The sequence below is a fragment of the Brachypodium distachyon genome, chromosome 1 (assembly GCF_000005505.3).
Source record: "Brachypodium distachyon strain Bd21 chromosome 1, Brachypodium_distachyon_v3.0, whole genome shotgun sequence".
NCBI classification, from domain to species: domain Eukaryota; kingdom Viridiplantae; phylum Streptophyta; class Magnoliopsida; order Poales; family Poaceae; genus Brachypodium; species Brachypodium distachyon.
Window position 1 is genome coordinate 29,991,307 of NC_016131.3, and position 22,456 is coordinate 30,013,762.

General features: G+C 43.0%; 3 protein-coding genes across 3 annotated transcripts; 2 read left to right on the plus strand and 1 right to left on the minus strand.

Annotated features, from left to right (window-relative positions):
* Positions 1 to 457: 457 nt before the first annotated feature.
* LOC100824862 lies at positions 458 to 2,559 on the minus strand. The gene is made up of 2 exons (XM_010229128.3): positions 2,081 to 2,559; positions 458 to 1,680 (listed from the first exon to the last, which is right to left on the minus strand). Exons 1-2 carry the CDS (start codon positions 2,327 to 2,329, stop codon positions 739 to 741), a joined length of 1,191 nt encoding a protein of 396 aa, XP_010227430.1. The 5' UTR covers positions 2,330 to 2,559; the 3' UTR covers positions 458 to 738.
* A 3,393-nt stretch (positions 2,560 to 5,952) lies between these two features.
* LOC100821791 (methyl-CpG-binding domain-containing protein 2) lies at positions 5,953 to 10,361 on the plus strand. Its single transcript, XM_003563470.4, has 5 exons — positions 5,953 to 6,104; positions 7,762 to 8,329; positions 8,434 to 8,487; positions 8,869 to 9,017; positions 9,584 to 10,361. Exons 2-5 carry the CDS (start codon positions 7,779 to 7,781, stop codon positions 9,955 to 9,957), a joined length of 1,128 nt encoding a protein of 375 aa, XP_003563518.1. The 5' UTR covers positions 5,953 to 6,104; positions 7,762 to 7,778; the 3' UTR covers positions 9,958 to 10,361.
* Positions 10,362 to 12,038: 1,677 nt separating this feature from the next.
* LOC100825162 (L-arabinokinase) lies at positions 12,039 to 21,246 on the plus strand. The gene is made up of 28 exons (XM_003560471.3): positions 12,039 to 12,228; positions 12,345 to 12,521; positions 12,636 to 12,719; positions 12,851 to 12,927; positions 13,189 to 13,255; positions 13,476 to 13,533; positions 13,625 to 13,692; positions 13,782 to 13,844; positions 14,379 to 14,432; positions 14,515 to 14,617; positions 14,715 to 14,824; positions 14,921 to 15,040; positions 15,782 to 15,838; positions 16,183 to 16,346; positions 16,432 to 16,591; positions 17,191 to 17,274; positions 17,668 to 17,790; positions 17,999 to 18,129; positions 18,207 to 18,288; positions 18,496 to 18,583; positions 18,712 to 18,755; positions 18,826 to 18,921; positions 19,001 to 19,077; positions 19,183 to 19,383; positions 19,473 to 19,638; positions 20,157 to 20,228; positions 20,360 to 20,563; positions 20,766 to 21,246. The coding sequence occupies exons 1-28, from the start codon at positions 12,088 to 12,090 to the stop codon at positions 20,880 to 20,882; spliced, it is 2,988 nt and encodes a 995-aa protein (XP_003560519.2). The 5' UTR covers positions 12,039 to 12,087; the 3' UTR covers positions 20,883 to 21,246.
* Positions 21,247 to 22,456: the final 1,210 nt, after the last annotated feature.

Below are 22,456 nucleotides of genomic sequence, written 5' to 3' on the forward strand. Positions count from 1 at the left end.
ATGGCTTGTAGAAAGGAATTGAGGTTAGCTGTATTGTGATTCCATGGAATTGCAAATTGAATTCATGTAGCTAATTCCGTGCCAACCAAACAAGTTAGTTTCTAGAATTCAAAATGAATTCCACAATTCTAGCTTCAAATGATGGGTGCCAAACGAGCTGTAACTAAAAATCAAGCAACTACTCTATAGCCAAACCGATATAATATCTAGCCGTGCATTTAGACAATAGTACTTCATCGGTTAAAAAAGACGAACGTTCTAAAATTCATGGTCTATTTTTAACTTTAAATGGTAATTTACAAAAGAACTAGATTGTTAAAATAGAAGTTGTACAATTTTAATTCATTGTTTTTCGTCATACAAGTAATTGAAATATTCTACAAGTATATTCATATGGAAACTAATGATCAATATTGTTGGTTAAGACCGTATCAAAAGCTAGAAGCGCATGTTCTTTTCTAGGGTAAACAGAACTTTATTAACTCATGATGTTTAGAGGTACACCGTCAGGGGGCACAAGCGCCCTCAACTGACGTCCGAAAACGATGAAGAAATAACAGACCTAGCAACATTATGAGCTTCCTAATTGGATATCCGGCTCTCCTACGTGCCCCACAACTAGGACCTCATCAAAGTCATAACTGGTCTCGTGAACTCACCTTTAATCAATCGGCCGTAGCGACAACTTTTCTCGTTTTCTTTTTTTTCGTTTTCTTTTTGAGCGTGTCGTGACTTCAGTCAAGGCAGTCCGTGTGCGCTTACGTACATCAAGGACTTGAGCGACCGGGCCTTAATGGGCTTCCTCCACCGCTTTTTCCATGGGCCCTTCCTCTTGCTTTCACCGTTGACACCGATGACTCGGGTTTTACCCTTGCCACTGTAACAATACGCGTTGTCACTGCTGCTCTCCTCGTCGATGCCTGCAATCCCGGCTATATCTTCACGTCTAGACCGGTCAAGCTGGGCTGCCGCCTGATGGCGGTGAGCGTCATCAGCTTGAGCTTGTTCTCCGATAGGAGCAGCGCAGTCGTCTTCCGGCAATGCCAACTGTTCTTGTTCCGGAGCAGGTGCAGGTTGTTCGAGCGTGGTGTTTTCCGGCAGATCCTGTTTTTGTTCCGGAGGTGCAGGTTCGTGCGTGATGTCTTCCAGTGGATCCTCAGCTTGCTCTGCACGTGCAGACTCGGGCATAACGTCTTGCGGCGCCGGTGCCTCCTCTTGATCTTGTTCTGCGGCTGCAGATTCGTGCGTCCTGCTGCTGGTTCCGCAATGCCTCTTCTTGGTGCGGAAAGGGCCGAACCCCGCGTAGTAGTAGAACCCCTCGCCTGCGTCCGCTGACTTCCTCCTGCGTTTCTTGGAGTTGGGCTGGCACACCGGCCGTCCACAGAACCAGCTCTTGCCATCGCTTTCCTTGCACGTCAAACCTTGTGCTACTCCGACAGAACCGCCATGGCCATCTTTCTTAGCTTCTACCTTGCGTTTAGGCTTGCTCTCCCTCCCCACTTTGTTCTTCACAGGCAGCTTCTTCGCAACCTCATAGCCTGGCTGGACGCTGACCCCGTTGACTACTGCAATGGCTGGCTTGTTCTCCTCGACGGAGGTGGCTGCCGGCAAGCAGGTCGGGAACAGCCAGCTCGCCCGGCCGATGACATGGACGAAGTAGCTCTCCACGTGTTTCTTCTCCTAATCAATCGCAAATAAAAGTTAATCAGAACAGCAGCTCGCACAAACGACCCCCCCCCCCCCCAGTCGTCAGCCACAGTACCAAAATGGGGGCACGGATCTAGGGTTCGTCCTCGCAGCCATTCCGGCGGACTGCCGCGCCGCCACCCTCAAATTACCACGAGCGAAGCTAGCAAATTAGCTCGCCGCAAAGCGGGCTCCCTTGCAAAACATCCCACTACTGACCCATTCCAAATACTAGCAGGCAACATACCCTAGTCTCCCTAGCAACATGCACGGGGCCAAGCAGCAACGACCCAATTGAACCACCCAATTCAAGCAAGCCGAGACGCGAACCTTCCCCCAGAACAGAGCAAACGCGATAGCACGGAGAGAGGAGGGAAGGAGACGGGGCACTGACCTGGGGATCGAAGCAGTGGAGCTCGCTGATGAGGTCCCACGGCGAGCGGCTCAGCTCACAAGTCTCCGCGGAGGCAGTAGGGTACGTGAAGCCAGTGCTCCAGCTCCAGGCGTGGGGTTCGCAGGCGGCGGGGGGCAGCCGCGGCGGCGGTTGCGGGAGCGGGAGCTCCTCGACTAGAGGAGTCGGTTCCGGCGCCACGGAGGTGTGGGTGAGGCCGAGGATGCGGGAGGCGTACCTGCGGATCCGCATGGTGGGGCGGTTGGGCTCGCCGGCTCGGGGAGAGATCTGGGAGGTTAGGGTTCGGGATTTCGGGTTTGGAGGCGGGCGGGAGGACGAGACACAAGAATGAAGAAAAGATTGGTGGGCGGCTGGCGCCTGGCGCCGTCTCCTTCTTTCTCTTTTTTTTCCCCTGTCGACGCTGTCGTGCGTCGTGTACTCGTGCGATAGCGTGAGATTTTTAACTGGCTGCCTCCTCCGCGGGCTGGGCTTGGCTGGATTCACGTAACGTCTTTTGCGCAGGTTTTATAGGGGTGGCGCACGGCGGAGAGTGGGAGTGTGGGACGTGGGCTCAGCCGTGCAACCAGCCAACCAGGGCAAATCGAGACCAAAATTAGCCCGGTGTGCGCTAGTTTTCATACCGCACGTTACGGCACGTAGGAGTAGTTCCGAAACAAACTTACTAACAAAAAAAAATCGCTTTAAAGATTGAATGGCATCATCCGCGTAGAGCAAGATTGTACGGTATACGCGGAATTTTATGCCAAACTTTGATCAACAATTATATAAATAATATTTAGTACAGTAACGTATATACTCTTGGACACTTTTATGAATCTGAGGAAGTATATAATTTGAAAGTGTTTCTAGATACGAATCCAACAATATTATTTTTGTGCCCCCACAATCTCATACTACTAATGTAATTTCCGGTCAATGTTCGACATAAAATTCTGTGTAGGCTTTATAAATCCGGACGGAAGAAGTAGGCCATGGTTAAGCCTAGCTAGTCACATTGGTTGGCGCCAATTTGTCTTGCCACACTCTCAATGTAAGGCCCCATTGCTCAAAAAAGTATGGTGGCTATCCGAATCGGTGTGTGTTTGAAAACGAAATCCCACATTCAACGTCTGGTTGGGTTTGTGGTTCAGCGGATCCCACACATAATTCACCTAGCAATAGGTAGTCAATAAACCAGTTTTTACCGTGGTCACACCAGCAACAGCAATGGCTATTTGTATATGTTCTTAGGGTCAGTAATGACCAGAAACAGTAATTAAGTCCAGGGTGCTGATTTCAGGGAGGGATTAAGATGTGAATGCTCAATTTCGACCCTCTCTACAGACTCAATGTATGAAATATAATTTACTATTTCCATTATTAAGGTTCCTTAATTCGAAGTACAAAACACCTAAATAATAACAATAATTACATCGAGACTCCTGCACCACCACCAGACGACTGCCGCCGCCAAAATGAGCCGATGAAGTGCCATTGTCGCCGGTTCCTCGTGCAAGTGCCCTTAAGGGCGTGTACAATGGGTGACGACAGTCTTTTCTTAGCGATGCCGCATAGGATAAAATATGATGTGGAAGAGTGAGAACGAAGAAAAGGCATAAGCCTTCTTTTAATTAAAAGATGATCTCTTCACAAGAACGATAAAATAAAGATAAGTCAAATTTATCATTGTACTAAATTTCACCTTTTCTTATCATTTATTTAGTTAATTTATTCATCTAAACATTAATTCTAAGATAGAACACTAAAAAATAACCTATTGCACAACATGTTTTGTTGTCTTGTCTAATTGACGTGGAACATCTAAGATAAGGCGGTCTTATCAATCATTGTACATTTATTTCGATGGCACGCACACATGGCAAGAAGCCCTAACCTCGCTGCCCCGAAAGGACGGCATGTATAATACCTCAGAATTTATAAAGTTTACTTTTAAGATGGACTGAGTTGATCTTTTTACCTTTTTAACCGTAAGTCGTATGGAAAATTCAAGATAATGGTTGGATTCGTTTCCTCAGGTTAGTCGAAAATGACTATAACTTTGTGAATGTCAGAACCCGGATTAATAGGTCTAAGCACCTTTTTACTTGGTTTTTATTAAAGAAAATAAATAAAATAAAATGGAAAAACCTGGGTGCGGCTTGCAAACAGAATCGCATAAAAAAAGAAAATAAATAAAAAGAATACTTCTTTGGCCGTAACCTCCCAACATCCTCCGCCAGCCGCCAGCCGCCAGCCATCTAGGGTTTGCGCCGCCCCCGAGGTTACCCGACGCATGAGCACGCCTCCCGCGCCACTGCTGCTGCTGCCTCCTGCCTGAGCCACCAAGAATCGGTGTGTGCCTAGTCTGCTTTGCCACCACTGAAGAGAAAGCATGAAGCTGGAAGCAGGGAGAAGAGACTCTGCTGCTCTGGTTCTTCGTAGGCTGAATCAGGCACCAACGAAAAAAATAAGGGATGAAGAAGACATAAAGAGGAGAAAGGTTTGGGGGAACTTGCAGGTTCGAATTCATCTTCAATTGAAGATCCTCACCGCAACAGGTTCCAGATGTCCAGAACATTGACAATCCGTAGAACGCGTTTGCGGTCTGCCTAAAACAGATTTTACGGTACCGATTTTACTCGGACGGAACAGATACCTTAAATTCAGCACCTAAATTTTAAAAAAACAGTTGGCACTAGAATTCGAACATGTGCCAGACAGACGGAATTCGAACAGATATAGACAGAAGTCGAACTGAATTTGAATAGATAGACGGACAGACGAAATTCGAACATACTTATAGGAAAAATACTACGACGCAGCAGAGGAGATGACGAAGCTCGCTAGCTCAGTCCTCCTCGCTGTCTGCTGAGCTGCTCGTCATCATCGGACCTCCGGCAGCGAGCGATGATGCGGACCTCCGCGTGGTTCGTGATGAATTTTTTATTTATAACTACCATGTTCCTTACGGCTATTCCATACGATCGTGTATTGTGGGCATACAATAAACAGAAGGGAGAGTAATATACAGGAGTGCCTACTTTACGGTCGTTCGTATCAGGCGGTTCATTTCGAGAGCTCCGTGTTGCTGCTGGAAGCACATGAAGCTTCGCAATGTTCGGGACGAATTCCCTCATGCATGAGTAAGACATTAGTTATTTAGTTGCCGCATCCCAACTCCTTTCTATTTCTATCTCTTCCATCACTTGTTAATGTATTTTTATATATTTGTCCCACCCCAGTGACTTGCATCTCACTGGTCATTTGTAATGCGGGCTCAGTCCCCACCACTCTGTTATCTCACTGGCAGTCACTCGTGAGTGGGACACACATTTCTTTCTTCCTTCTTTCGTTTGGAGCGATACATGTGAAACGAAATAAATGTGATTTATATTTTATACCTTCTCCTCTCAAAATAAGTGACATGTATTTGTATGTATCTTCTCTCCGTCCAAAATAAGTGATGTGGATTTATATAAAATTGTTTACATTCACTTTTTCTCGGAGCGTCGTGGATTTGTAAAATTGTTTACATTCACACGCACGTTTTCTCATGGCGTCGTGGATTTGTATAAAATTGTTTACATTCATGCGCACGTCTTCCTCGGAGCGTCGTGGATTTGTAAAATTGTTTACATTCACACGCACGTTTTCTCGTAGTATTGTGGATTTGTATAAAATTGTTTACATTCACACGCACGTTTTCCTCGGAGTCGTTGTACAACTGATAAACGAAATAAATGCGGTTTACATTTTTTATATCCAGTATTCCAGTACAGTAAAATGGAGGGAGTAAAACAAACCGAAATACCTTGCCTTCGCATCGAAGAGTCCGGAGTCTGGACCCCACGTTGAAGCCACGGCACGCCTGCCCACCTCTTTGATCGCCCAGAGTCCCCTCACTGGCTTCCTCCTGCACAGAGACAGTGGAGAGAGAGAACCAACGGGCTCAGCAGAAAGCAACCCACTCCCTCCCTCCGCCTCCCTCTTGGAGCCCCCGGCGGCGGCATTCCCTCTCCACCCTCACGTCAGTACCTCCCATCGACCCCTTCCGTTCAGCTCCTTCTTCCCTTGATCGCGTTACTCCCGGCCGGCCGGCCGGCTGGACGGCGAGGGATGAACGCCGATTTGTTTCTAGGTCCCTAATTTCTTTTCCTGTAAAAAAATCGAATATAGAGTAGAGACGATCGCAACTCCAGCTTGCGGCTTGTCGAAGGAAGATCGCTGTTTACTTTCTGCGTTTTGTTTTCGTTTATTGGGTGGATTCGGTTTGTGTTGGTTAATTTCTGGAACCGCCCAGTTCGTCCCGTTTTGGTGCTGCCTAGTGGGGTTTCCTGTGTTTGCGGGTTTTTAGCCTTATAGATTTGGTTCCTGTCCTTTTGAAGCTAGGTTGGCGTCATGTTGTTCTTTGTGGATTAGGTACATGCGCTCCTAAGTCCTAAAAAAATCCTGCACTTGTCTTCACTCTAGCCAGTAGCTTGTCTGTCATTGGTAGTAACTAAAAATGTCGCGCCGACGAAGCCGTGATTTATTTTAATTTTTTTGTATGGAAGATCCTTTGTTCATCATCCTTCATCCAGCCTCTGCAGCGAGGCCGTGATTTTGAGATGGTATTTTCCTGTGATGATTTAATAATCCGACGATTTAGAGAGCATGTGTTCTTGTAACTTGTGCGGCGGCTTCGCCCTGGATCAGGGTCTTGATGATGCAGTGTTATCTTGTTTGTTTTGGTGGTTTGCTGTTCCGCCTTTGTAGTTTGTGATTCAGGGAAACTAATTGGGTGTTGGCCACTTGTGGTGCTCAATGGCCATTCAGTGCGGTTGTTTTGGTGAACGGTTTTGTGTGAATTAGTAGCATCTACTCCCTCCGTTCCATAATTCTTGTCAAAATCTTACATGTATCTAGACACTTTTTAGGAACAGATACATCCATTTCTGAGCAAATTTGAGACAAGAATTATGAAACGGAGGGAGTAGGAAACTATTTGGTCGTGGTTAGCCGGGTACACACTTCCTGAGCTTTAGTACAGACTATCGTCTTTAGCATTTTCCTTAATTCTGCATTTTTGCAACACTGTACGCATTAGGACAGTTTTGTATGTTGTCGTGCATGTATGAGCAATTGGGTGATAGACAAGCGATGTAGATCTTGGTGCCTAGGCACAATCAACATCATGCCACTTGATAGTCTTAGCAATTTGTGGCACATGGATGATAGGTAGAATAAAATGGCATTTGCTGTTACTCTGTATTTTTTCTCTGCTGCTTCAAGGTTCAGATATATCAACATCGCCTTTGTTTAGTGTTTGTCAATTGAAATGTGCAATATCTTTTGTACTCAGCATCTCGTTTCATGATTCATATTACTGAATTCTACCTGCATCTTACAACTATAGTGGAATCATGTTAATTTGGTCGAGTTCACCTTTTGAGCACAGCATCCATTGTGATTCATTCACAGGTAACTGTAATCCTACCACAAACATGCCTGGAGTTCCAGGTCTTTGTTTTTCATGGTGGTGAATTTTAAGTTCTAAGTTTGAAATTTGTAATTTAGGAGTCATCAGTAACACGGCTTTCTTGCAATGCACTTTTTAGTCGTTACCATGCTCCTGCTTTTTTTTCAGGGTACAGTAGGGGATAAGCATACTGAATATTTATTGAACCTTGTGATCATTCTTATAGGTAAAGACTGTTAGCTCATGATGACTTTTCGAGATCATAACCCTGAGACTAGTTTAGTTCATTCTCGCAAGTCTCAGCCTTCAAAGAAGAAGCTCCGTAAGTTATCGGATGATGTTGAAGTACAAATCATCGATGATGATGATGATTCAAAGCAGCTTGTCCTTTACAATGCCGAGATCGCACAGGATAAGGAAGGGGTTGAAGTTACTGAGCCTATACATCAATCCAGTCCACTGCAGCAAAGATTCCCAAAGGCAAGATATGGACATGCCTCAATTTTACCTTCTATCGGTGCTTATACTGTGCAGTGTGCTGACTGTTTCAAGTGGAGGATCGTTCCAACAAAGGAAAAATATGAAGAGCTACGTGAGACTATCTGTGAGGAACTTTTTGTGTGTGCAAGGGCTTGTGAGTGGAACCGCGTTTTATCATGTAATGACCCAGAAGATATGTCACAAGATGGAAGTCGGGTGTGGGCAATTGATAAGCCAAGCATTGCCCAACCTCCTCCTGGCTGGGATAGGGACGTCAGAATCAGGGGGGAGGGTTCCAGCAAATTTGCAGATGTGTATGTTACTGTTTTTTCCATGAGTTCGAAATTGCAATCATGCATGCCTGTAGGACATCCATGATGCTTGACTTTAATATTTGAATTATTTTTCTCTTTCCCAGGTATTACACTTCTCCATCTGGAAAGAAGTTAAGGTCATTGGTTGAAATTGGGAGGTATGCTAATCAATTCTTATTTTGTTTTAGCAACTACTACCTCCATTCCAAAATATAAGATGTTCTAGCTTTGCCCTAAGCCAAACTTTTAAAAAAATCTACAGAAAATATATAAATTTCTACAATGTCAAATAAGTATAGTATGAAGATATGTATCATGATGGAATTAATAAATCTAATTTGGGTTGTAGATGCCGATAAATTGTTCTATAAACTTGGTCAAAGTTTAAGAAGTTTGACTTAGGACAAAGCTAGAACATCTTATATTTCCGAATGGTGGGAGTACCTCTTACTTATGGCACCCAGTTGATATAGTACTAAAGAGCAGAACTATGGAAAGTTTTCGCATTAAGTGATGTGATCATTATTTTGATATTTCAGGTATTTGGCAGAGAACCCACACTACATTCAGCAAGGGGCTAGTTTATCTCAGTTTTCTTTTGCTATCCCCAAACCTCTGCAAGAAGACTATGTCAAGAAGCGTACACATGCAGCTCATGGACTACCAGAGCTTCCGGAGGTGGTTGAAGGTATGTTGAACAAGTCCCAAGTTTTGCTGAACTGTTGCATAGTGTAGCTTCTTGCAATTAGCCCTTTTCTCTATATTTTCATTAGTTCTTTCTGCTCTATCTTTTCATAGTGTAGCTTCTTGCGGTTAGCCCTTTTGCTCTATATTTTTGTTAGTTCTTTCTGCTCTTATCTTTTCATAGTGTAGCTTCTTCCTCGAAAGGAAAAATAGTGTAGCTTCTTGTGATTACCCACCTGTTAGATAGTGCAAGCTTTCAATCAGGTATTATTGTGCAAATGTTACAGTGAGAGATGTCTTTTGCATCATGTGTAGTACAAATATGTATTTTCAAAGGAGTGCTGTCAAATGAGCAACGTAGAAGTCGTGCCACTTGCATTATGCCATTTATTGTGGTTTCAGTTCACTATTGGCATTAGTAATAGTAACATCTACAATGCTGTTTAGTGCTATCTTATTTACTACATGCAATTTATTTCCCCAGACTATTCCATTGCTGTTTGTGTCAAGCTAGCCTAGCTATTTTTGTGGCATAATGTATGACACTACATGTTGCCACTCTTTGTTCAGCAAATCCGTTGTGTTGGGCAGCGCCTCCTACTCGCAAGGAACTTCTTAAACTGGGCACTTCAGCTTCAAATCCATTCGACCTTGACCTCGACCAGCCAACGTCAGCTTTAAACCCCACCAACCTCGACCAGCCCGGGTGGTTTAAATCACCAGCTGTGCACACCAAGAAGCGAACTCCGAGATACACATTGTCCCCATCAAGCTTCCCCAAGAGAACTCTAAAGCAAGCGTTGTCGCCATCAACCGCTCCCAAGAAGAGAACTCTGAAGCAAGTCCCGTCTCCATCAATCGAGCATCCAACGGCCTCATCCAGTTGGTCACTCAAAGATCAACCTGGAGGGCCCCCAAGCGACATCGAACATGTGCTACTCTGAACTCTGAGGCAGTAGCTTTATGCTTGAAGGTAAGGTTTCATTTTGTCCTCAACAAACATCGGATTGAGGAGTCCCAGGATGGATGTGGTTGATCAGGCGCCTAAGGCATCAAATTTTGGTTATGTACTCCCTCTGTCCAGAAATAAGTTTATACAAATCCAAGTCACTTATTGCCGGAGTGAGGGAGTATATAAGTATGATGCTCTAGGCAATGCCAACAGGCTGTAGTATCCCAGTAATCTGCTCGCAGCTGGTATGAGAGCAGAATCTTTTGCTTGTACTATATGGTGTTCCTTGTACTATACTATATGGTAGGACTGCTGGTGCTTTAACTGAGTAAAGTTGGAGCTGACCCTAATTACCTGATCAGACCAACAAGTACGTACACTCCTATTGTGCTGCAATTCGTCTCTCTTGTGCAGAATTACATGACCATACAGCTAGAAGTAATCGTTGCACCGTTCTTAGAGCATATCTAATGGATTTAAAGCGCTTATATGGTTTACCTAAAAATGGTTTTACGGTTTTGATTTCGCCGGGCCTCGGCGGCGGCACGGAGCTCTTCCTCCTCGCGGCAACAGGTGAGGACCTTGAGAAGCCCGTGTTCGAGGCTGGCCCATCAAAGCCACCGTGGGGCGCCGCGCTTCCATGACGCCTCCAACTGGACGCGTTGACGGCGGGGGAAATGAACGCGGTCCATAAAACGTCCCCTATGCGGTACACATATCGTGCGGGGAACACGTTTTTAGGGTTTACCGCATAACTTTTTTAGGGATCTGTTCAGTGCAGTTTTTCGGAAAAATGCCAAACTTTTCTCTAGAAGATCCCTTAAAAGCAGACTCTTAAAAAACACATATAAGGTTAACCGAAAAGCTGTTATATTGCCCCAATCCTTAAAATAACCGCTATTCTATGGTTTTAGCCGAAAAAACTCAGGATTGGGGCAATGTAAGGGATATGCTAAAGATGTTATTATGCTGTGAATTTTACAGTCTGTTCACAAGCACAATTTTGAAGGACAAGAACAACCAGATTCAGCTGAGTTTAATAATTTTGAAGGCATTAGTTGCCAAGTTTCCAAGGTGGAGTGAAACTGTTAGCTTTTATTTTTATTACCATTCACTTTGCTAGATACACTTTCTTAAATATTGCTCTTAATGATGGAAATAATATTCCTGAGTTAAATCAAGTTTAAACCTTAATGAGAGATAGGTTGCTCATTGCTGGTAATTTTCAAGTACCCCGTGTGAGAAATAAATTTCTCACGGTAGCAATTTTAATTAGGACGTGGCTATTTCTAAGTCGTCTGATTTTTAAGAAATCGGCCTTAAATCTCACTCGATGTTTCAAAGGTCGTTGGATTAAGATCCGAAGGCCATCTCCATTTTTTCATCTTCCACTTGCTATCGTTGGATTAAAATTCGATGGCCAAACATGTCGACTGATTTCTAACTAAAAAACATGCGATTTCTCGATAGCAAAGCCGTTTTAACGATTGTATTGTGTAGCTCAACAGATCAGTTTTGTAGCTGAGACGTGAAAAATTATGAGGAAAATATAACACCACGAAGAGTAAAAACGTTCAAAATCATGAGAGAGACGAAAAGTATTCGATTTTGCTGAGTGAAAACTATACCCCTCAGTCCCATATGAAGCGTCATGATATTAAATTTATCTAAACGTATTTTAGTACTCCTTCCGATCGGTATTACTTGTCTCAAATTTGTCCAAATACGGATGTATCTATGTGTAAAAAACGTTTAGATACATGTAATATTTCGACAAGTAATTTCGGTCAGAGGAATTATATAGATACGTTCACTTGATACGAGACTGAAGGAGTATGCGATTTCGAGTCTGAACTCTGAAGACTACTCTCCGTATTTGTCTCCAGTATTTTCTCAGTATCATCCGCAAGTACGTACACAAAATGACAAAAGAAGAATCGGGTCACAAAAGAGAAAGAGAGATCGACAGGCTGTCTGTCTACTGTCTAGTCGCAGCCAGGATGGACTTCGGTCACTCGAAGTAGACCAGGTCCCTCCAAAACTAAAGAAAAGAGGCAACACATTTAACAGCCGACGACGGCCCATCCTTCCCAGTTCCCACCCTTCAGGCCTTCACAGTTGGATGGATCCAGAGCTCCCTGCCGTCTCAACGGCAATGTCAACCGCCGTTGCGCCATCGTCGTCGCCGCCGCCGCCGCGTCGTCTGGTCTTCGCCTTCTACCTCACCGGCCACGGCTTCGGCCACGCCACCCGCGCCATCGAGGTCCGGGTCCCCGCCCCTTCCCCTCCTCACTCCCCAGGCATTTCCGCCACCACGATCTCCCCTGACTCGTCGGTCTCGCGGAATTTGACTCCCCTGGCGTGGATTCTCGATCGCAGGTGGTGCGGCACCTGATCGCGGCGGGGCACGAGGTGTACGTGTCGACGGCGGTGCCGGAGTTCGTCTTCACCGCCGAGCTGCGCTCGCCCGGCCTCCACGTCCGCAAGGTCCTGCTCGACTGCGGCGCCGTCCAGTCTGACCCCCTCACCGTCGACCCCCTCGCCTCCCTCGAGAAGGTTCCACACCCAAAACTCGTCTCCTCACTGGGTAGTGCTAGCAGTTACTGGCCTGCCTTTGTGCGTGTTGTGGCATGCCTGATTCATTAGGGGGTGTGTGATTGTGGAATGCAGTACCATCAGACGGCCGTGGTGCCCCGCGAGACGATCCTGAGGACGGAGGCGGAGTGGCTCAGCTCTGTCAAGGCCGACCTAGTGGTACTTACTACTACTGCTCTGCTCTCGTATGATTCAGTCCATGTCAAATTGATACATGCTGTTGTTACAAGAGGGATGCAATGTGTCATGGCTACAATGTGAATAGTGTTGTGGTGTTGCTTCTGGGATAGGTCTCGGATGTCGTTCCTGTGGCGTGCAGGGCGGCTGCGGATGTGGGGATCCGCTCGGTGTGCATTGGGAATTTTAGGTGAGCTATTGTTCTTTTCTTCTGCGTTTCTGCTGCATTGCCTGAAACAAATTCAGACACCATACACATAGCTTTGCTCTACCTTGTCTTTCATGCTATCGAAATTTCACTGGAATTACCACATCGTATTATTTTAAGATGCCATCCTTAACCTTGCAGATGATGTTATTTGACCAAATATTAAATATTGTACTTGCACTTGCACTTGACATAAAAAATCTATCAAATGTTGCATTTTATTTCGTTATGCGCAATTTGCAGTTGGGACTTCATATACGCAGAATACATCATGGCAGCTGGGTATCATCACCGATCTATTGTTTGGCAGGTTCCCTTTTACTATTTCCCAGATCACCATATTATCTTTTTTTTCTAGTTTCAAAGTGTTCACATGTTGATCTTCAGATTATCTGCAAATAATTCTTGATTCAATTTTGTACGCTATAACTCTCTGCTACTGTGTCCTTTAACACTGTCCCTGTTTGTGCATGTTTGCTCATGAATACTTTTACCTGCTCAATGATAACCTATCCCATTGATATTTACAGATAGCGGAGGATTATTCCCATTGTGAAACCTTACTTCGACTACCCGGATATTGCCCTAGTATGTACAATTGTTTATTTTGTTTCATTGCACATATGTATGCCCGACTTCTCAGTGATCATCAAACTTGAATGTTTCTTTCACTCCATAGTGCCAGCTTTTCGTGATGTCACTGATGTGCCCCTTGTGGTAAGAGGTTTGCGCAAATCTAGATCTGAGGTTTGTGTCATTCTGCTGAGAACGATATCCCACAGGCTTGAGCACCATTTCGGTTTCCTAATTTGCAACTTTTTATTTTGATCTATTAGGTGAGGAAGGACCTTGGAATAGCGGAGAATGCTAAGGTGGTCATTTTAAACTTTGGGGGACAGGTGAGTTTGAGATGCATGGTTTTTTTCCCCTCACTTGCTACCATTTTATTAAGATGTTTTGATGTGCTTGCTTCAGTAATGTACTCCCTCCGATCCTAAAACCACGACAAGAGTTTAGGATCGGAGGGAGTAACATGTAAGCATTCACCACCCCCGCTCCCACCAGTTTATGCTGATTCTTTCAGTGATCATGGTACTTTCTGCAGTAAAGTGAAACACGATCACTCCATCAGAGACAGACTTTAGGAGTGCTCGTGGTATTCAACAAAACTTATGCTGGCAGATCAATTTGAAGTAACATGCAATTAACTAACGAATTTAGGAGTGATGTTCAGTAAAACTATTTTGAGTGCACTATATACAATTTTTGAGAAGAAAAAAACATGTGCGATCACCGTATTCATATACTCACATGCCATGCTTTGTAGAAAAATTGGCGATTTCTGTTCTGTGTTGAATAGTTCTATGCTTTTATGTTTATGAAATAAGCATGCTCACATATGAATTAAATCATCAATGTGCCATTATCCCTAGGCAGCAGGATGGAAACTGAAGCAAGAATGGCTGCCTGACGGATGGATATGTTTGGTATTTTTTTTTCTGTAGAGGAGTTCTATTTCTTTTTAAAGTGCATCTTGCTGAACTAAACATAGCGCTCTCTTCGTAAAAGGTATGTGGTGCATCTGATTCCCAAGAGGTTCCTCCAAACTTTATCAAGCTTGCGAAAGATACTTACACACCAGATGTTATGGCTGCATCTGACTGCATGCTTGGTAAGATATGATATTACTTATTCACTTGTAATTCTAGTTGCTATTTTCCTTTCCTGTGACTGGGAGATACATATACTTACTCTCAGTCACGATATAGGAAAAATTGGATATGGAACTGCGAGTGAGGCTTTGGCCTACAAACTGCCATTTGTGTTTGTTCGGAGAGATTATTTTAACGAAGAGCCATTTTTGCGAGATTTGCTTGAGGTTGAAACATTTCTTACGATCACATCTGCTACGGATAACTAAGTATAGCTGTCATAAAAATGCTTATGTGCTGTTCTCTGTTGCACTTTGTTTCAGCGCTACCAAAACAGTATTGAGATGATTAGAAGGGATTTCCTTAGTGGGCACTGGAAACCTTATCTGCTCCGTGCTCTTACACTTCAACCAAGCTACAATGGCCCAATAAATGGTGGCCAGGTAATTTCACCACATGCTCCCCAATAAGGATTTTATAATATCTTTTCCATAATTACATCCTAGTTTGTCAGGAATCAATACTATTTATGCAGCCAAATGTATGTTTTAGACAGCAGGGACAATTGGCTAGTATAATCATCTTAGAGCTCACAATACACAAGCACGAGTTCTAATCCTAGAAAATCATAGTGGAAATCCACAGAAATAACTCATGCAACCCATGGTTGATGAGAAATTGAGCTGTACTCAAGGTTCAAGAAGGCAATAGGTGCTAGTGGAACAGTGTCCCCACGCCTAGTGCTCAGGCTACTTCAGCGGCTGCTAGGAAGTGCACCGTAGGGGCCGCGGAGGAGCCAGTTAGGTCCCAAGCCACAGTAGTGCCATTGGTGTCGGCTGACACCAATGCTTTCTCTCGTTTCTGATGCAAATGTTCATGCATGTCAACTATGAACCCCATTAATTTAACACATTATGGTGATATTACTACATTGTGAATTGTGATGTATGGTGACCCCAGTGACAATTTTTCCTGGCTCCACCCTGAGCCAAGAGAGACAAGAGCCATGCTCTGCCTGGATTTTGCTGTCAATTGTCATTAGTTTACTAAATCAGCTATATCATATGGAATTCATAGTCAGAAAAAAAAATCGAGCTAGGAGCCCCCCCCCCCCCACCCCAGCTTCAATTATCAAATATAAAAATTATCTTATCTTATCAATAAGCTAATACTTGTCCATGCAGGTGGCGGCTCAGGTCCTTCAGGACATTGCTATTGGAAAGAAGTGTGTTTCTGACAAAGTGAGTCATTCTACATGACTGTTGACTGATCAATTAGATCCACACTATTTTGATATGTGATTATGATAGAGATGTATTCACATGTCTATTGTACCCCCCTCGTTCTATGTAACTGCATATGTCTTCGTCCCGTACTCTCTAGTTTTTGTGCTTCCTATGGGGGAAAAAACTCAAGAAGGTGGAAGGACCTTTGCTTTTTTGTCAAGTAAATGATCACTTGTTGAACACTGAGTTTCTGATTTTAGTTTGTACAGAAGATTCTTCAGAGTCGTAAGCAACTTTTCACAAACCCTTTTTTAATGTTGTAGTCTGAGGCCAGTCAACCTATTCTATCTTAATTACAGTTTAATGGAGCAAGGCGATTACAAGATGCGATAGTGTTAGGATATCAGCTACAAAGGGCTCCTGGGAGAGATGTAGAAATTCCTGACTGGTATTCTCTTTCCAGTGCAGAAACTGGTGCTCATCCAATCTCAGCAAACATTGAAAAAAAGGAAAAAGCACCGTCGTGAGTTTTCCCTTGCTTTTCTCAGATGTTGTAGTTATCTGATGATAAATTTCTTATGCTAATGTAACAAATTCTGTCCTGGTAGATGCTATGAAGACTTTGAGATACTCCACGGAGACCTGCAAGGATTAACAGATACGATGGCCTTTTTGAAGAGCTTATCTGGACTTACTGGAAATGAATTAAAAAGTTTTGAGATGCAATCCCGAGAGAGAATTGCTGCATCTGTGCTCTTTGACTGGGAGGTACTAGTTTTGCAGTCTCTTGTGTTAAATTTAGTGAATTAATCCCACAATATACAACAAATATTACTGCTACTGTCGTTGTATAATTAGGTAATATGTCTTCCTGAATGTGAGGAAAAAGAAAGAACTTTCTGTATGCTGCAAAGTTTGTTTTGAGCTTTCTAATCTATCTTTCATACTATATTTCGGGTCGATTAATAATCCACAGCTCGTTTTTTTTAAGTTTGCACGGACCATGTGGAGCTAACTTGCCATGCCGGTTTAGTTGTCTTATAAAGTACAACTCAGTGGAAAATTGTTAGCTAAGATAGTGTGTGTATCTTTCTCGGTTTCACATTCTTGCCATTATGACCATCCTTTCTATTTTGCCAATAATTGTGTTTATTTCGTTATCTTTTTTTCTCAATGTTATATTTGTTCTCTTCTGTCCTGTTTGTGCGCATATATGACTGTGTGAACCTTTCTATGGAAGGAGGCTTTACTTAATTAGCCTGTTGCTATGTTGGCAACTGAAGGAAGTTCATCCGAAATGCTGAATAAATGACTGATAAATGATTGGTTTGTCATAATTACTTTTCTCTTCCTTGTTTCCTTTGCAGAGGGAAATATATGTTGCAAGGGCACCTGGACGGTTAGATGTCATGGGTGGCATTGCTGACTATTCAGGAAGTCTTGTTTTGCAGGTATGCTCAACTGCAAGTGAAAATGAGATTTATGCATTTGAATTTATGTTTGATGGGTAACATCATGGTATTCTACTCTTATAAATACTATATTTGATTTCTCCATTCTCCATTGCCATTAACATTGGTTGCACCTGAAGCCAGCAACCTTTTCCTTTAGAATAATGAGACTATTTTAGCTCATTGCGTATTTTTAATTTTGACGTTCTGTGAAAAAACCTGGAACTTTATTTATATATAGGTATATGTTATATTGTCAGTAAACCATTAATTTTCATGAATTTTCCTCGGTATCTCAGATAATTAAATAAAATTTTCGAAACAAATTCATTTTTATTCTTGTTGGATCATATTTTTGTTAGTTCTGATTGAAAGTTTTGATGCAATTAGTAGATGCCTCTTCGGGAAGCCTGTCATGTTGCTGTTCAGAGAAATCATCCCAGCAAGCAGAAGCTATGGAAGCATGCACAAGCACGACAGCTTGAGAACGCAGGGGTGGTACCTGTGGTACAAATTGTATGTGCGGAACATAAAATTGATCTGATAATTTATGTTATCATCAATTTTGAAGATTTTATCACCACTATTTCTTTAGTTATGTGCGGCATTAGTACACTGCGTATTATTCATATGACGACAATGCCCATTTTGCCCCTGTTATTCTTTTTAACTCAAATGAAATTGATGATGCATATTATCTTATGTAAATATCATTCTCTTGAAGGTATCATTTGGTTCTGAATTGAGTAACCGTGCACCGACTTTTGACATGGACCTGTCAGATTTTATGGATGGTGATAAACCAATATCCTATGAGAAAGCCAGAGAATTCTTTTCCCAGGACCCATCACAAAAGTAAGTACCTTGTATTTCCTACAGAAATTCTAACTGATCAATCATATTCACATATTTGCAACTATATCCTATCTTAGATGGGCTGCTTATGTCTCTGGAACAATTTTGGTCTTGATGACTGAGCTAGATGTGCAGTTTACTGACAGCTTGAGCATTCTGGTAAGCAAGCACCTAAGCTTATTCCTGTCTTCTGTTAATGTGCCAAGTTATCCTTTTGTCAAAAGAAATGATTTCATACACTTTATTTAGGCGGTGCTGTCTCAAATCACAACATGCATACTCATCTTGTTCTTTTGGACATATATGACAAGGATTTTGTGTTTTACACAATCAGTTGTGTACTTAGTTTTTGCCCTGAAACTTCAGGTTTCTTCTGCTGTGCCAGAAGGAAAAGGTGTTTCTTCTTCTGCATCGGTGGAGGTTGCCACGATGTCTGCTATTGCAGCAGCCTATGGTTTGTCGATTCCCATAGCTACCTTCATCCCCTGTTCCTGTTCCATTTCCTTTGTATCTAAACCTGCTATCTATTTAACTAAGCTTTGTTAATGTCCTAAATAGTTTCTTGATCTTTGTTGCGTGCAGGTTTAAATATTACGCCAAGGGATCTTGCTTTGCTTTGTCAGAAGGTGCGGTCTTAACAAAAGTCTGCTCGTTAAGTAGAATACAACAAATCCTTGATAGGCTATAAACTTTCAGGTTGAGAATCATGTTGTTGGAGCTCCATGTGGGGTCATGGATCAAATGACATCCGCTTGTGGAGAAGCTAACAAACTCCTTGCAATGGTTTGCCAGGTCGGTAATATTTTTTTAATCTTTACTCCAGTCAAAACCATGTTGCTTCTGTATTTGTTCAATCACAGTTTTGCTGCAGCCTGCAGAAGTGAAGGAATTAGTTACTATTCCGACTCATATGCGATTTTGGGGTCTAGACTCTGGAATACAGCATAGGTAGAAATCTTTTGCTGACTAAGCTTTCTGTTTGTTGAGACCTAACTTCTGTTGTTGGAAGAACTGTATCTAATTGCAGTACTGTACCATGTCTTGAGTTAATAGTGTTGGTGGGGGAGATTATGGATCTGTAAGGGTAGGCACTTTCATGGGAGGAAAGATGATCAAGTGTGCAGCATCCAACCTAGTTTTGATTTCCACGACTTCAAATGCCCCTGCTCAGTCTGATGATTACAAAGAAAATGGCATGGATCTACTGAAGTCTGAAGCTGCGATCGAGTATTTGTGCAACCTACCACCTCACAGGTCTCGCTTGCTTTAGTTAATTTGCTAAAAGCAGGGTTGTTCTGGACATCGCATGTATAGTAGTTTATTATAATAAATTTGAATTTCAGATATGAAGCAGTTTATTCAAAAGATATTCCAGAGATCATTACTGGAGATGCATTTTTAGAGAAATATGGAGACCACAATGATATGGTAACTGTAATTGATCCAAAAAGATCTTACAGTGTAAAGGCACCTACCCGGCATCCCATATATGAAAACTTCCGAGTTGAGGTTTGATATTTTCACCAGATTGTTTGTTTGTGCACTACAGTTATTCTTTTTTCTTCCTGAAACTGAAAAGCTGTGTTGCCTTTTTTTTTTGGATGAGAACGGTTTGGAAGATTTTGTTATTTTGTTGGAACTAGCACGATTCCCGTGCATTGATGTGGATTTAAAAGTATCATGCATGTCTAAGAAGAGTATATTATCATTTGTGCTAGGTCAAACCACTCATACATGCTCTAAACATTTGTGCAATATCCAAAATTTAGTGCTTCTTGAACGCTGACGGACTGCCGGCACCAATTGACATCTTTATAGTTGTAGAGATATGCTGCAATTACAGCAGATGCTTTTTTTCTCTGGTATCATAGATTGCAAAAAAGTGTGAAATGTCCTAAAAAAAGGAGCTAAAATTTCTCAAAGCAATGATCATTCATTGTATTCCCCTTTATGGAAGAAGAAAAAAGCAGTACAAACGAAATTTGTTTTGCTAATTATGCTACTGACACTTGTATTCTGGCATGTAGACGTTCAAAGCGTTGATAACAGCAGCTAATACAGATGAGCAATTGTCAGCCCTTGGAGAACTTATGTACCAGGTAAGTTGAATCTCTTCACTACTAACTTTATCATGGTGTTCGTTTTTTCCTCATAAAATAATATACATTTCTCTATCCATTGGAGTCTGCTGCTGACCTCTTTTTCATCTCACATCGATGACACTTGACAGTGCCACTACAGCTATAATGCATGCGGTCTAGGTTCTGATGGGACCGACAGGCTGGTTAATCTAGTACAAGAAATGCAGCACCAGAAGATGCCAGAGAAAGGAAGCCCTAGTCTATTTGGTGCAAAGATTACTGGCGGTGGGTCTGGTGGTTCGGTTTGTGTCATTGGGAAGAACTGCCTCGAAAGCACCAAAGAGATTGCTGAGGTAAGTTCATATACTATAGTGATTCCATTCCATGTTGCTAATCAGTAGTTTCCGAAATGTTCACTCCTTCCTGTCGCACTTCGGCATTGCCCTTTCAATTTTTACCGATACTTCCAGTTCCTAAAAGAACCATGCTTTTCATTGGCCATACTAGTTGTGCTTTGCGTGTGAGAATTATAAACTTGCCCCTGGGCATTTTCAGATTCAGCAAAGGTACAAGGCAGCCACGGGATACCTACCAATCCTTTTTGACGGATCGTCTCCAGGTGCTGGCAAGTTTGGTTACCTGAAGATTCAACGAAGGCGCCAAATTAAGTGATTGGCCTTGGGTTGTGCCCAGACAACTCAGGTTTGTGAAGAGGTCCAGCCTATATTGAACTGATTGAACAATGCCGGTTGCGTTTGTTTGGCATTGTGAGCGACCATGAGCTCTTTCTGTGGGACATTCTTTCCGGACTTATTAACTGCTAGACCGATGAGCTCTGTCATGTACTCCCTCCGATCCTAAATTTTTGTCTCAAATTTGCCCAAATATGGATGTATCTATTCATAAAAAGTGTCTAAATACATGTCATATTTTGACAACAATTTAAGATCGGAGTTAGTACTATAGTACAATGTTGGTTCAGCGGTGTTGGCTGGTTTTCTGGATTTGAAATGCTAGACCAATTCGTTGTGTTGCATTGACATGTGTGCCTGATGAAATTGGGACATGCTGCTGCAGCGAATGCCAGGAACAAGTCAACTGCCTGGAAGCGCATGATATTGATTGGATTTTCGATAGCTTAACACATATACCAGGTGGTCCTGGAGGCACATGGTAACTTGATCTTGCGAGATCAAACATGCCGTTCATCGCAGGGACAGGAGCTAAAAGAAGCTGATAACTGATAAGCGAAAGTACATCAAATTCCTATGATATGGCCCATTGCTTAATGAGTTCGCTTGCGTAGCCCGTTCTTCTTTTCTCTAGGCCAGGTCAGGTTAAATGCATCATGGCTTTGTATCGTTCTAATTTATTTATTTTTAATGAAAATGAGGTTCTCCATTAAAAAAAAAGCAACTAGACGAGATCCTCTCAACGTTAAAAAGATAAGTTAATTCTGTCTTTTGGTTCAAAATGATTTTATTTATGCCGAATATTTTGACTAGTCTGTGGCGCTGAATCATCGGGGAAAACATGCGGCGATCACATCCGTCAGATACCCAATCGTCTATGCGAAAACCACCACCGGCACCACTGCACCAGGTGTCCAGGCGTGCATGGATGACGACTCATCGCCTCATCGGCAACCTCCAAAACCTAGCTAAAAACAACAAGAGACCATAGCCGCCATAGCCACCAAATCCGATTCCCCAGGATACGAGCTATCTTGGCGCCTCTTTAGCTCATGTAAGTGGAGCAACAAAATGGACATGACATGACCCTGTTGGTGTCAAGTCGGTCGGGTCCAGTCTTTTGGAGTATATACTCCGGCCACACAGAAAAGGAAAAGGTTAAGCCGAATTCGATGGATCGAGCGGGCGGTTCCTCGCAAATCTCTTGCAGAATCCACAGATCTTAGCGCTCTTAGTAGTACGAAGGATGTTGCTGTGTACACGCGCGCCGTGCTTAGCCGATGTGCCTGGGAATCGTATCGCCTGCTTTTTCACGCACGATCTTCTTTGCTAAATTGATCAAACGTCTCTCTGCCGATCGGCTCGAATTGCCGTCTGTAAGTAGGGAAATCGTGTGTCGAGTAGGGATTCAAGCGGCACACCACGTAGCCCCGCATCATGTGTAGGGCTTACACGGTGGAGGCAAAAACTTGTCATAGCAATCAAAACCTTCCAAACTTATTTTACTTCTGGTGGTGTCTGTTTTAGATGTCACAGCTGTCTCTAAGAACTGCA

Coding starts and splice junctions, on each gene's coding strand:
- LOC100824862 (XM_010229128.3), bottom strand. CDS start 2,329: ATGCGGATCCGCAGGTACGCCTCCCGCATCCTCGGCCTCACCCACACC. Junction 1,681..2,080: donor TCCACTGCTTCGATCCCCAG/GTCAGTGCCCCG, acceptor GCGATTGATTAG/GAGAAGAAACACGTGGAGAG.
- LOC100821791 (XM_003563470.4), top strand. CDS start 7,779: ATGATGACTTTTCGAGATCATAACCCTGAGACTAGTTTAGTTCATTCT. Junction 8,330..8,433: donor TCCAGCAAATTTGCAGATGT/GTATGTTACTGT, acceptor TCTCTTTCCCAG/GTATTACACTTCTCCATCTG. Junction 8,488..8,868: donor TCATTGGTTGAAATTGGGAG/GTATGCTAATCA, acceptor TTGATATTTCAG/GTATTTGGCAGAGAACCCAC.
- LOC100825162 (XM_003560471.3), top strand. CDS start 12,088: ATGGATCCAGAGCTCCCTGCCGTCTCAACGGCAATGTCAACCGCCGTT. Junction 12,522..12,635: donor CCCTCGCCTCCCTCGAGAAG/GTTCCACACCCA, acceptor TGTGGAATGCAG/TACCATCAGACGGCCGTGGT. Junction 18,584..18,711: donor TGCTATTGCAGCAGCCTATG/GTTTGTCGATTC, acceptor TGTTGCGTGCAG/GTTTAAATATTACGCCAAGG.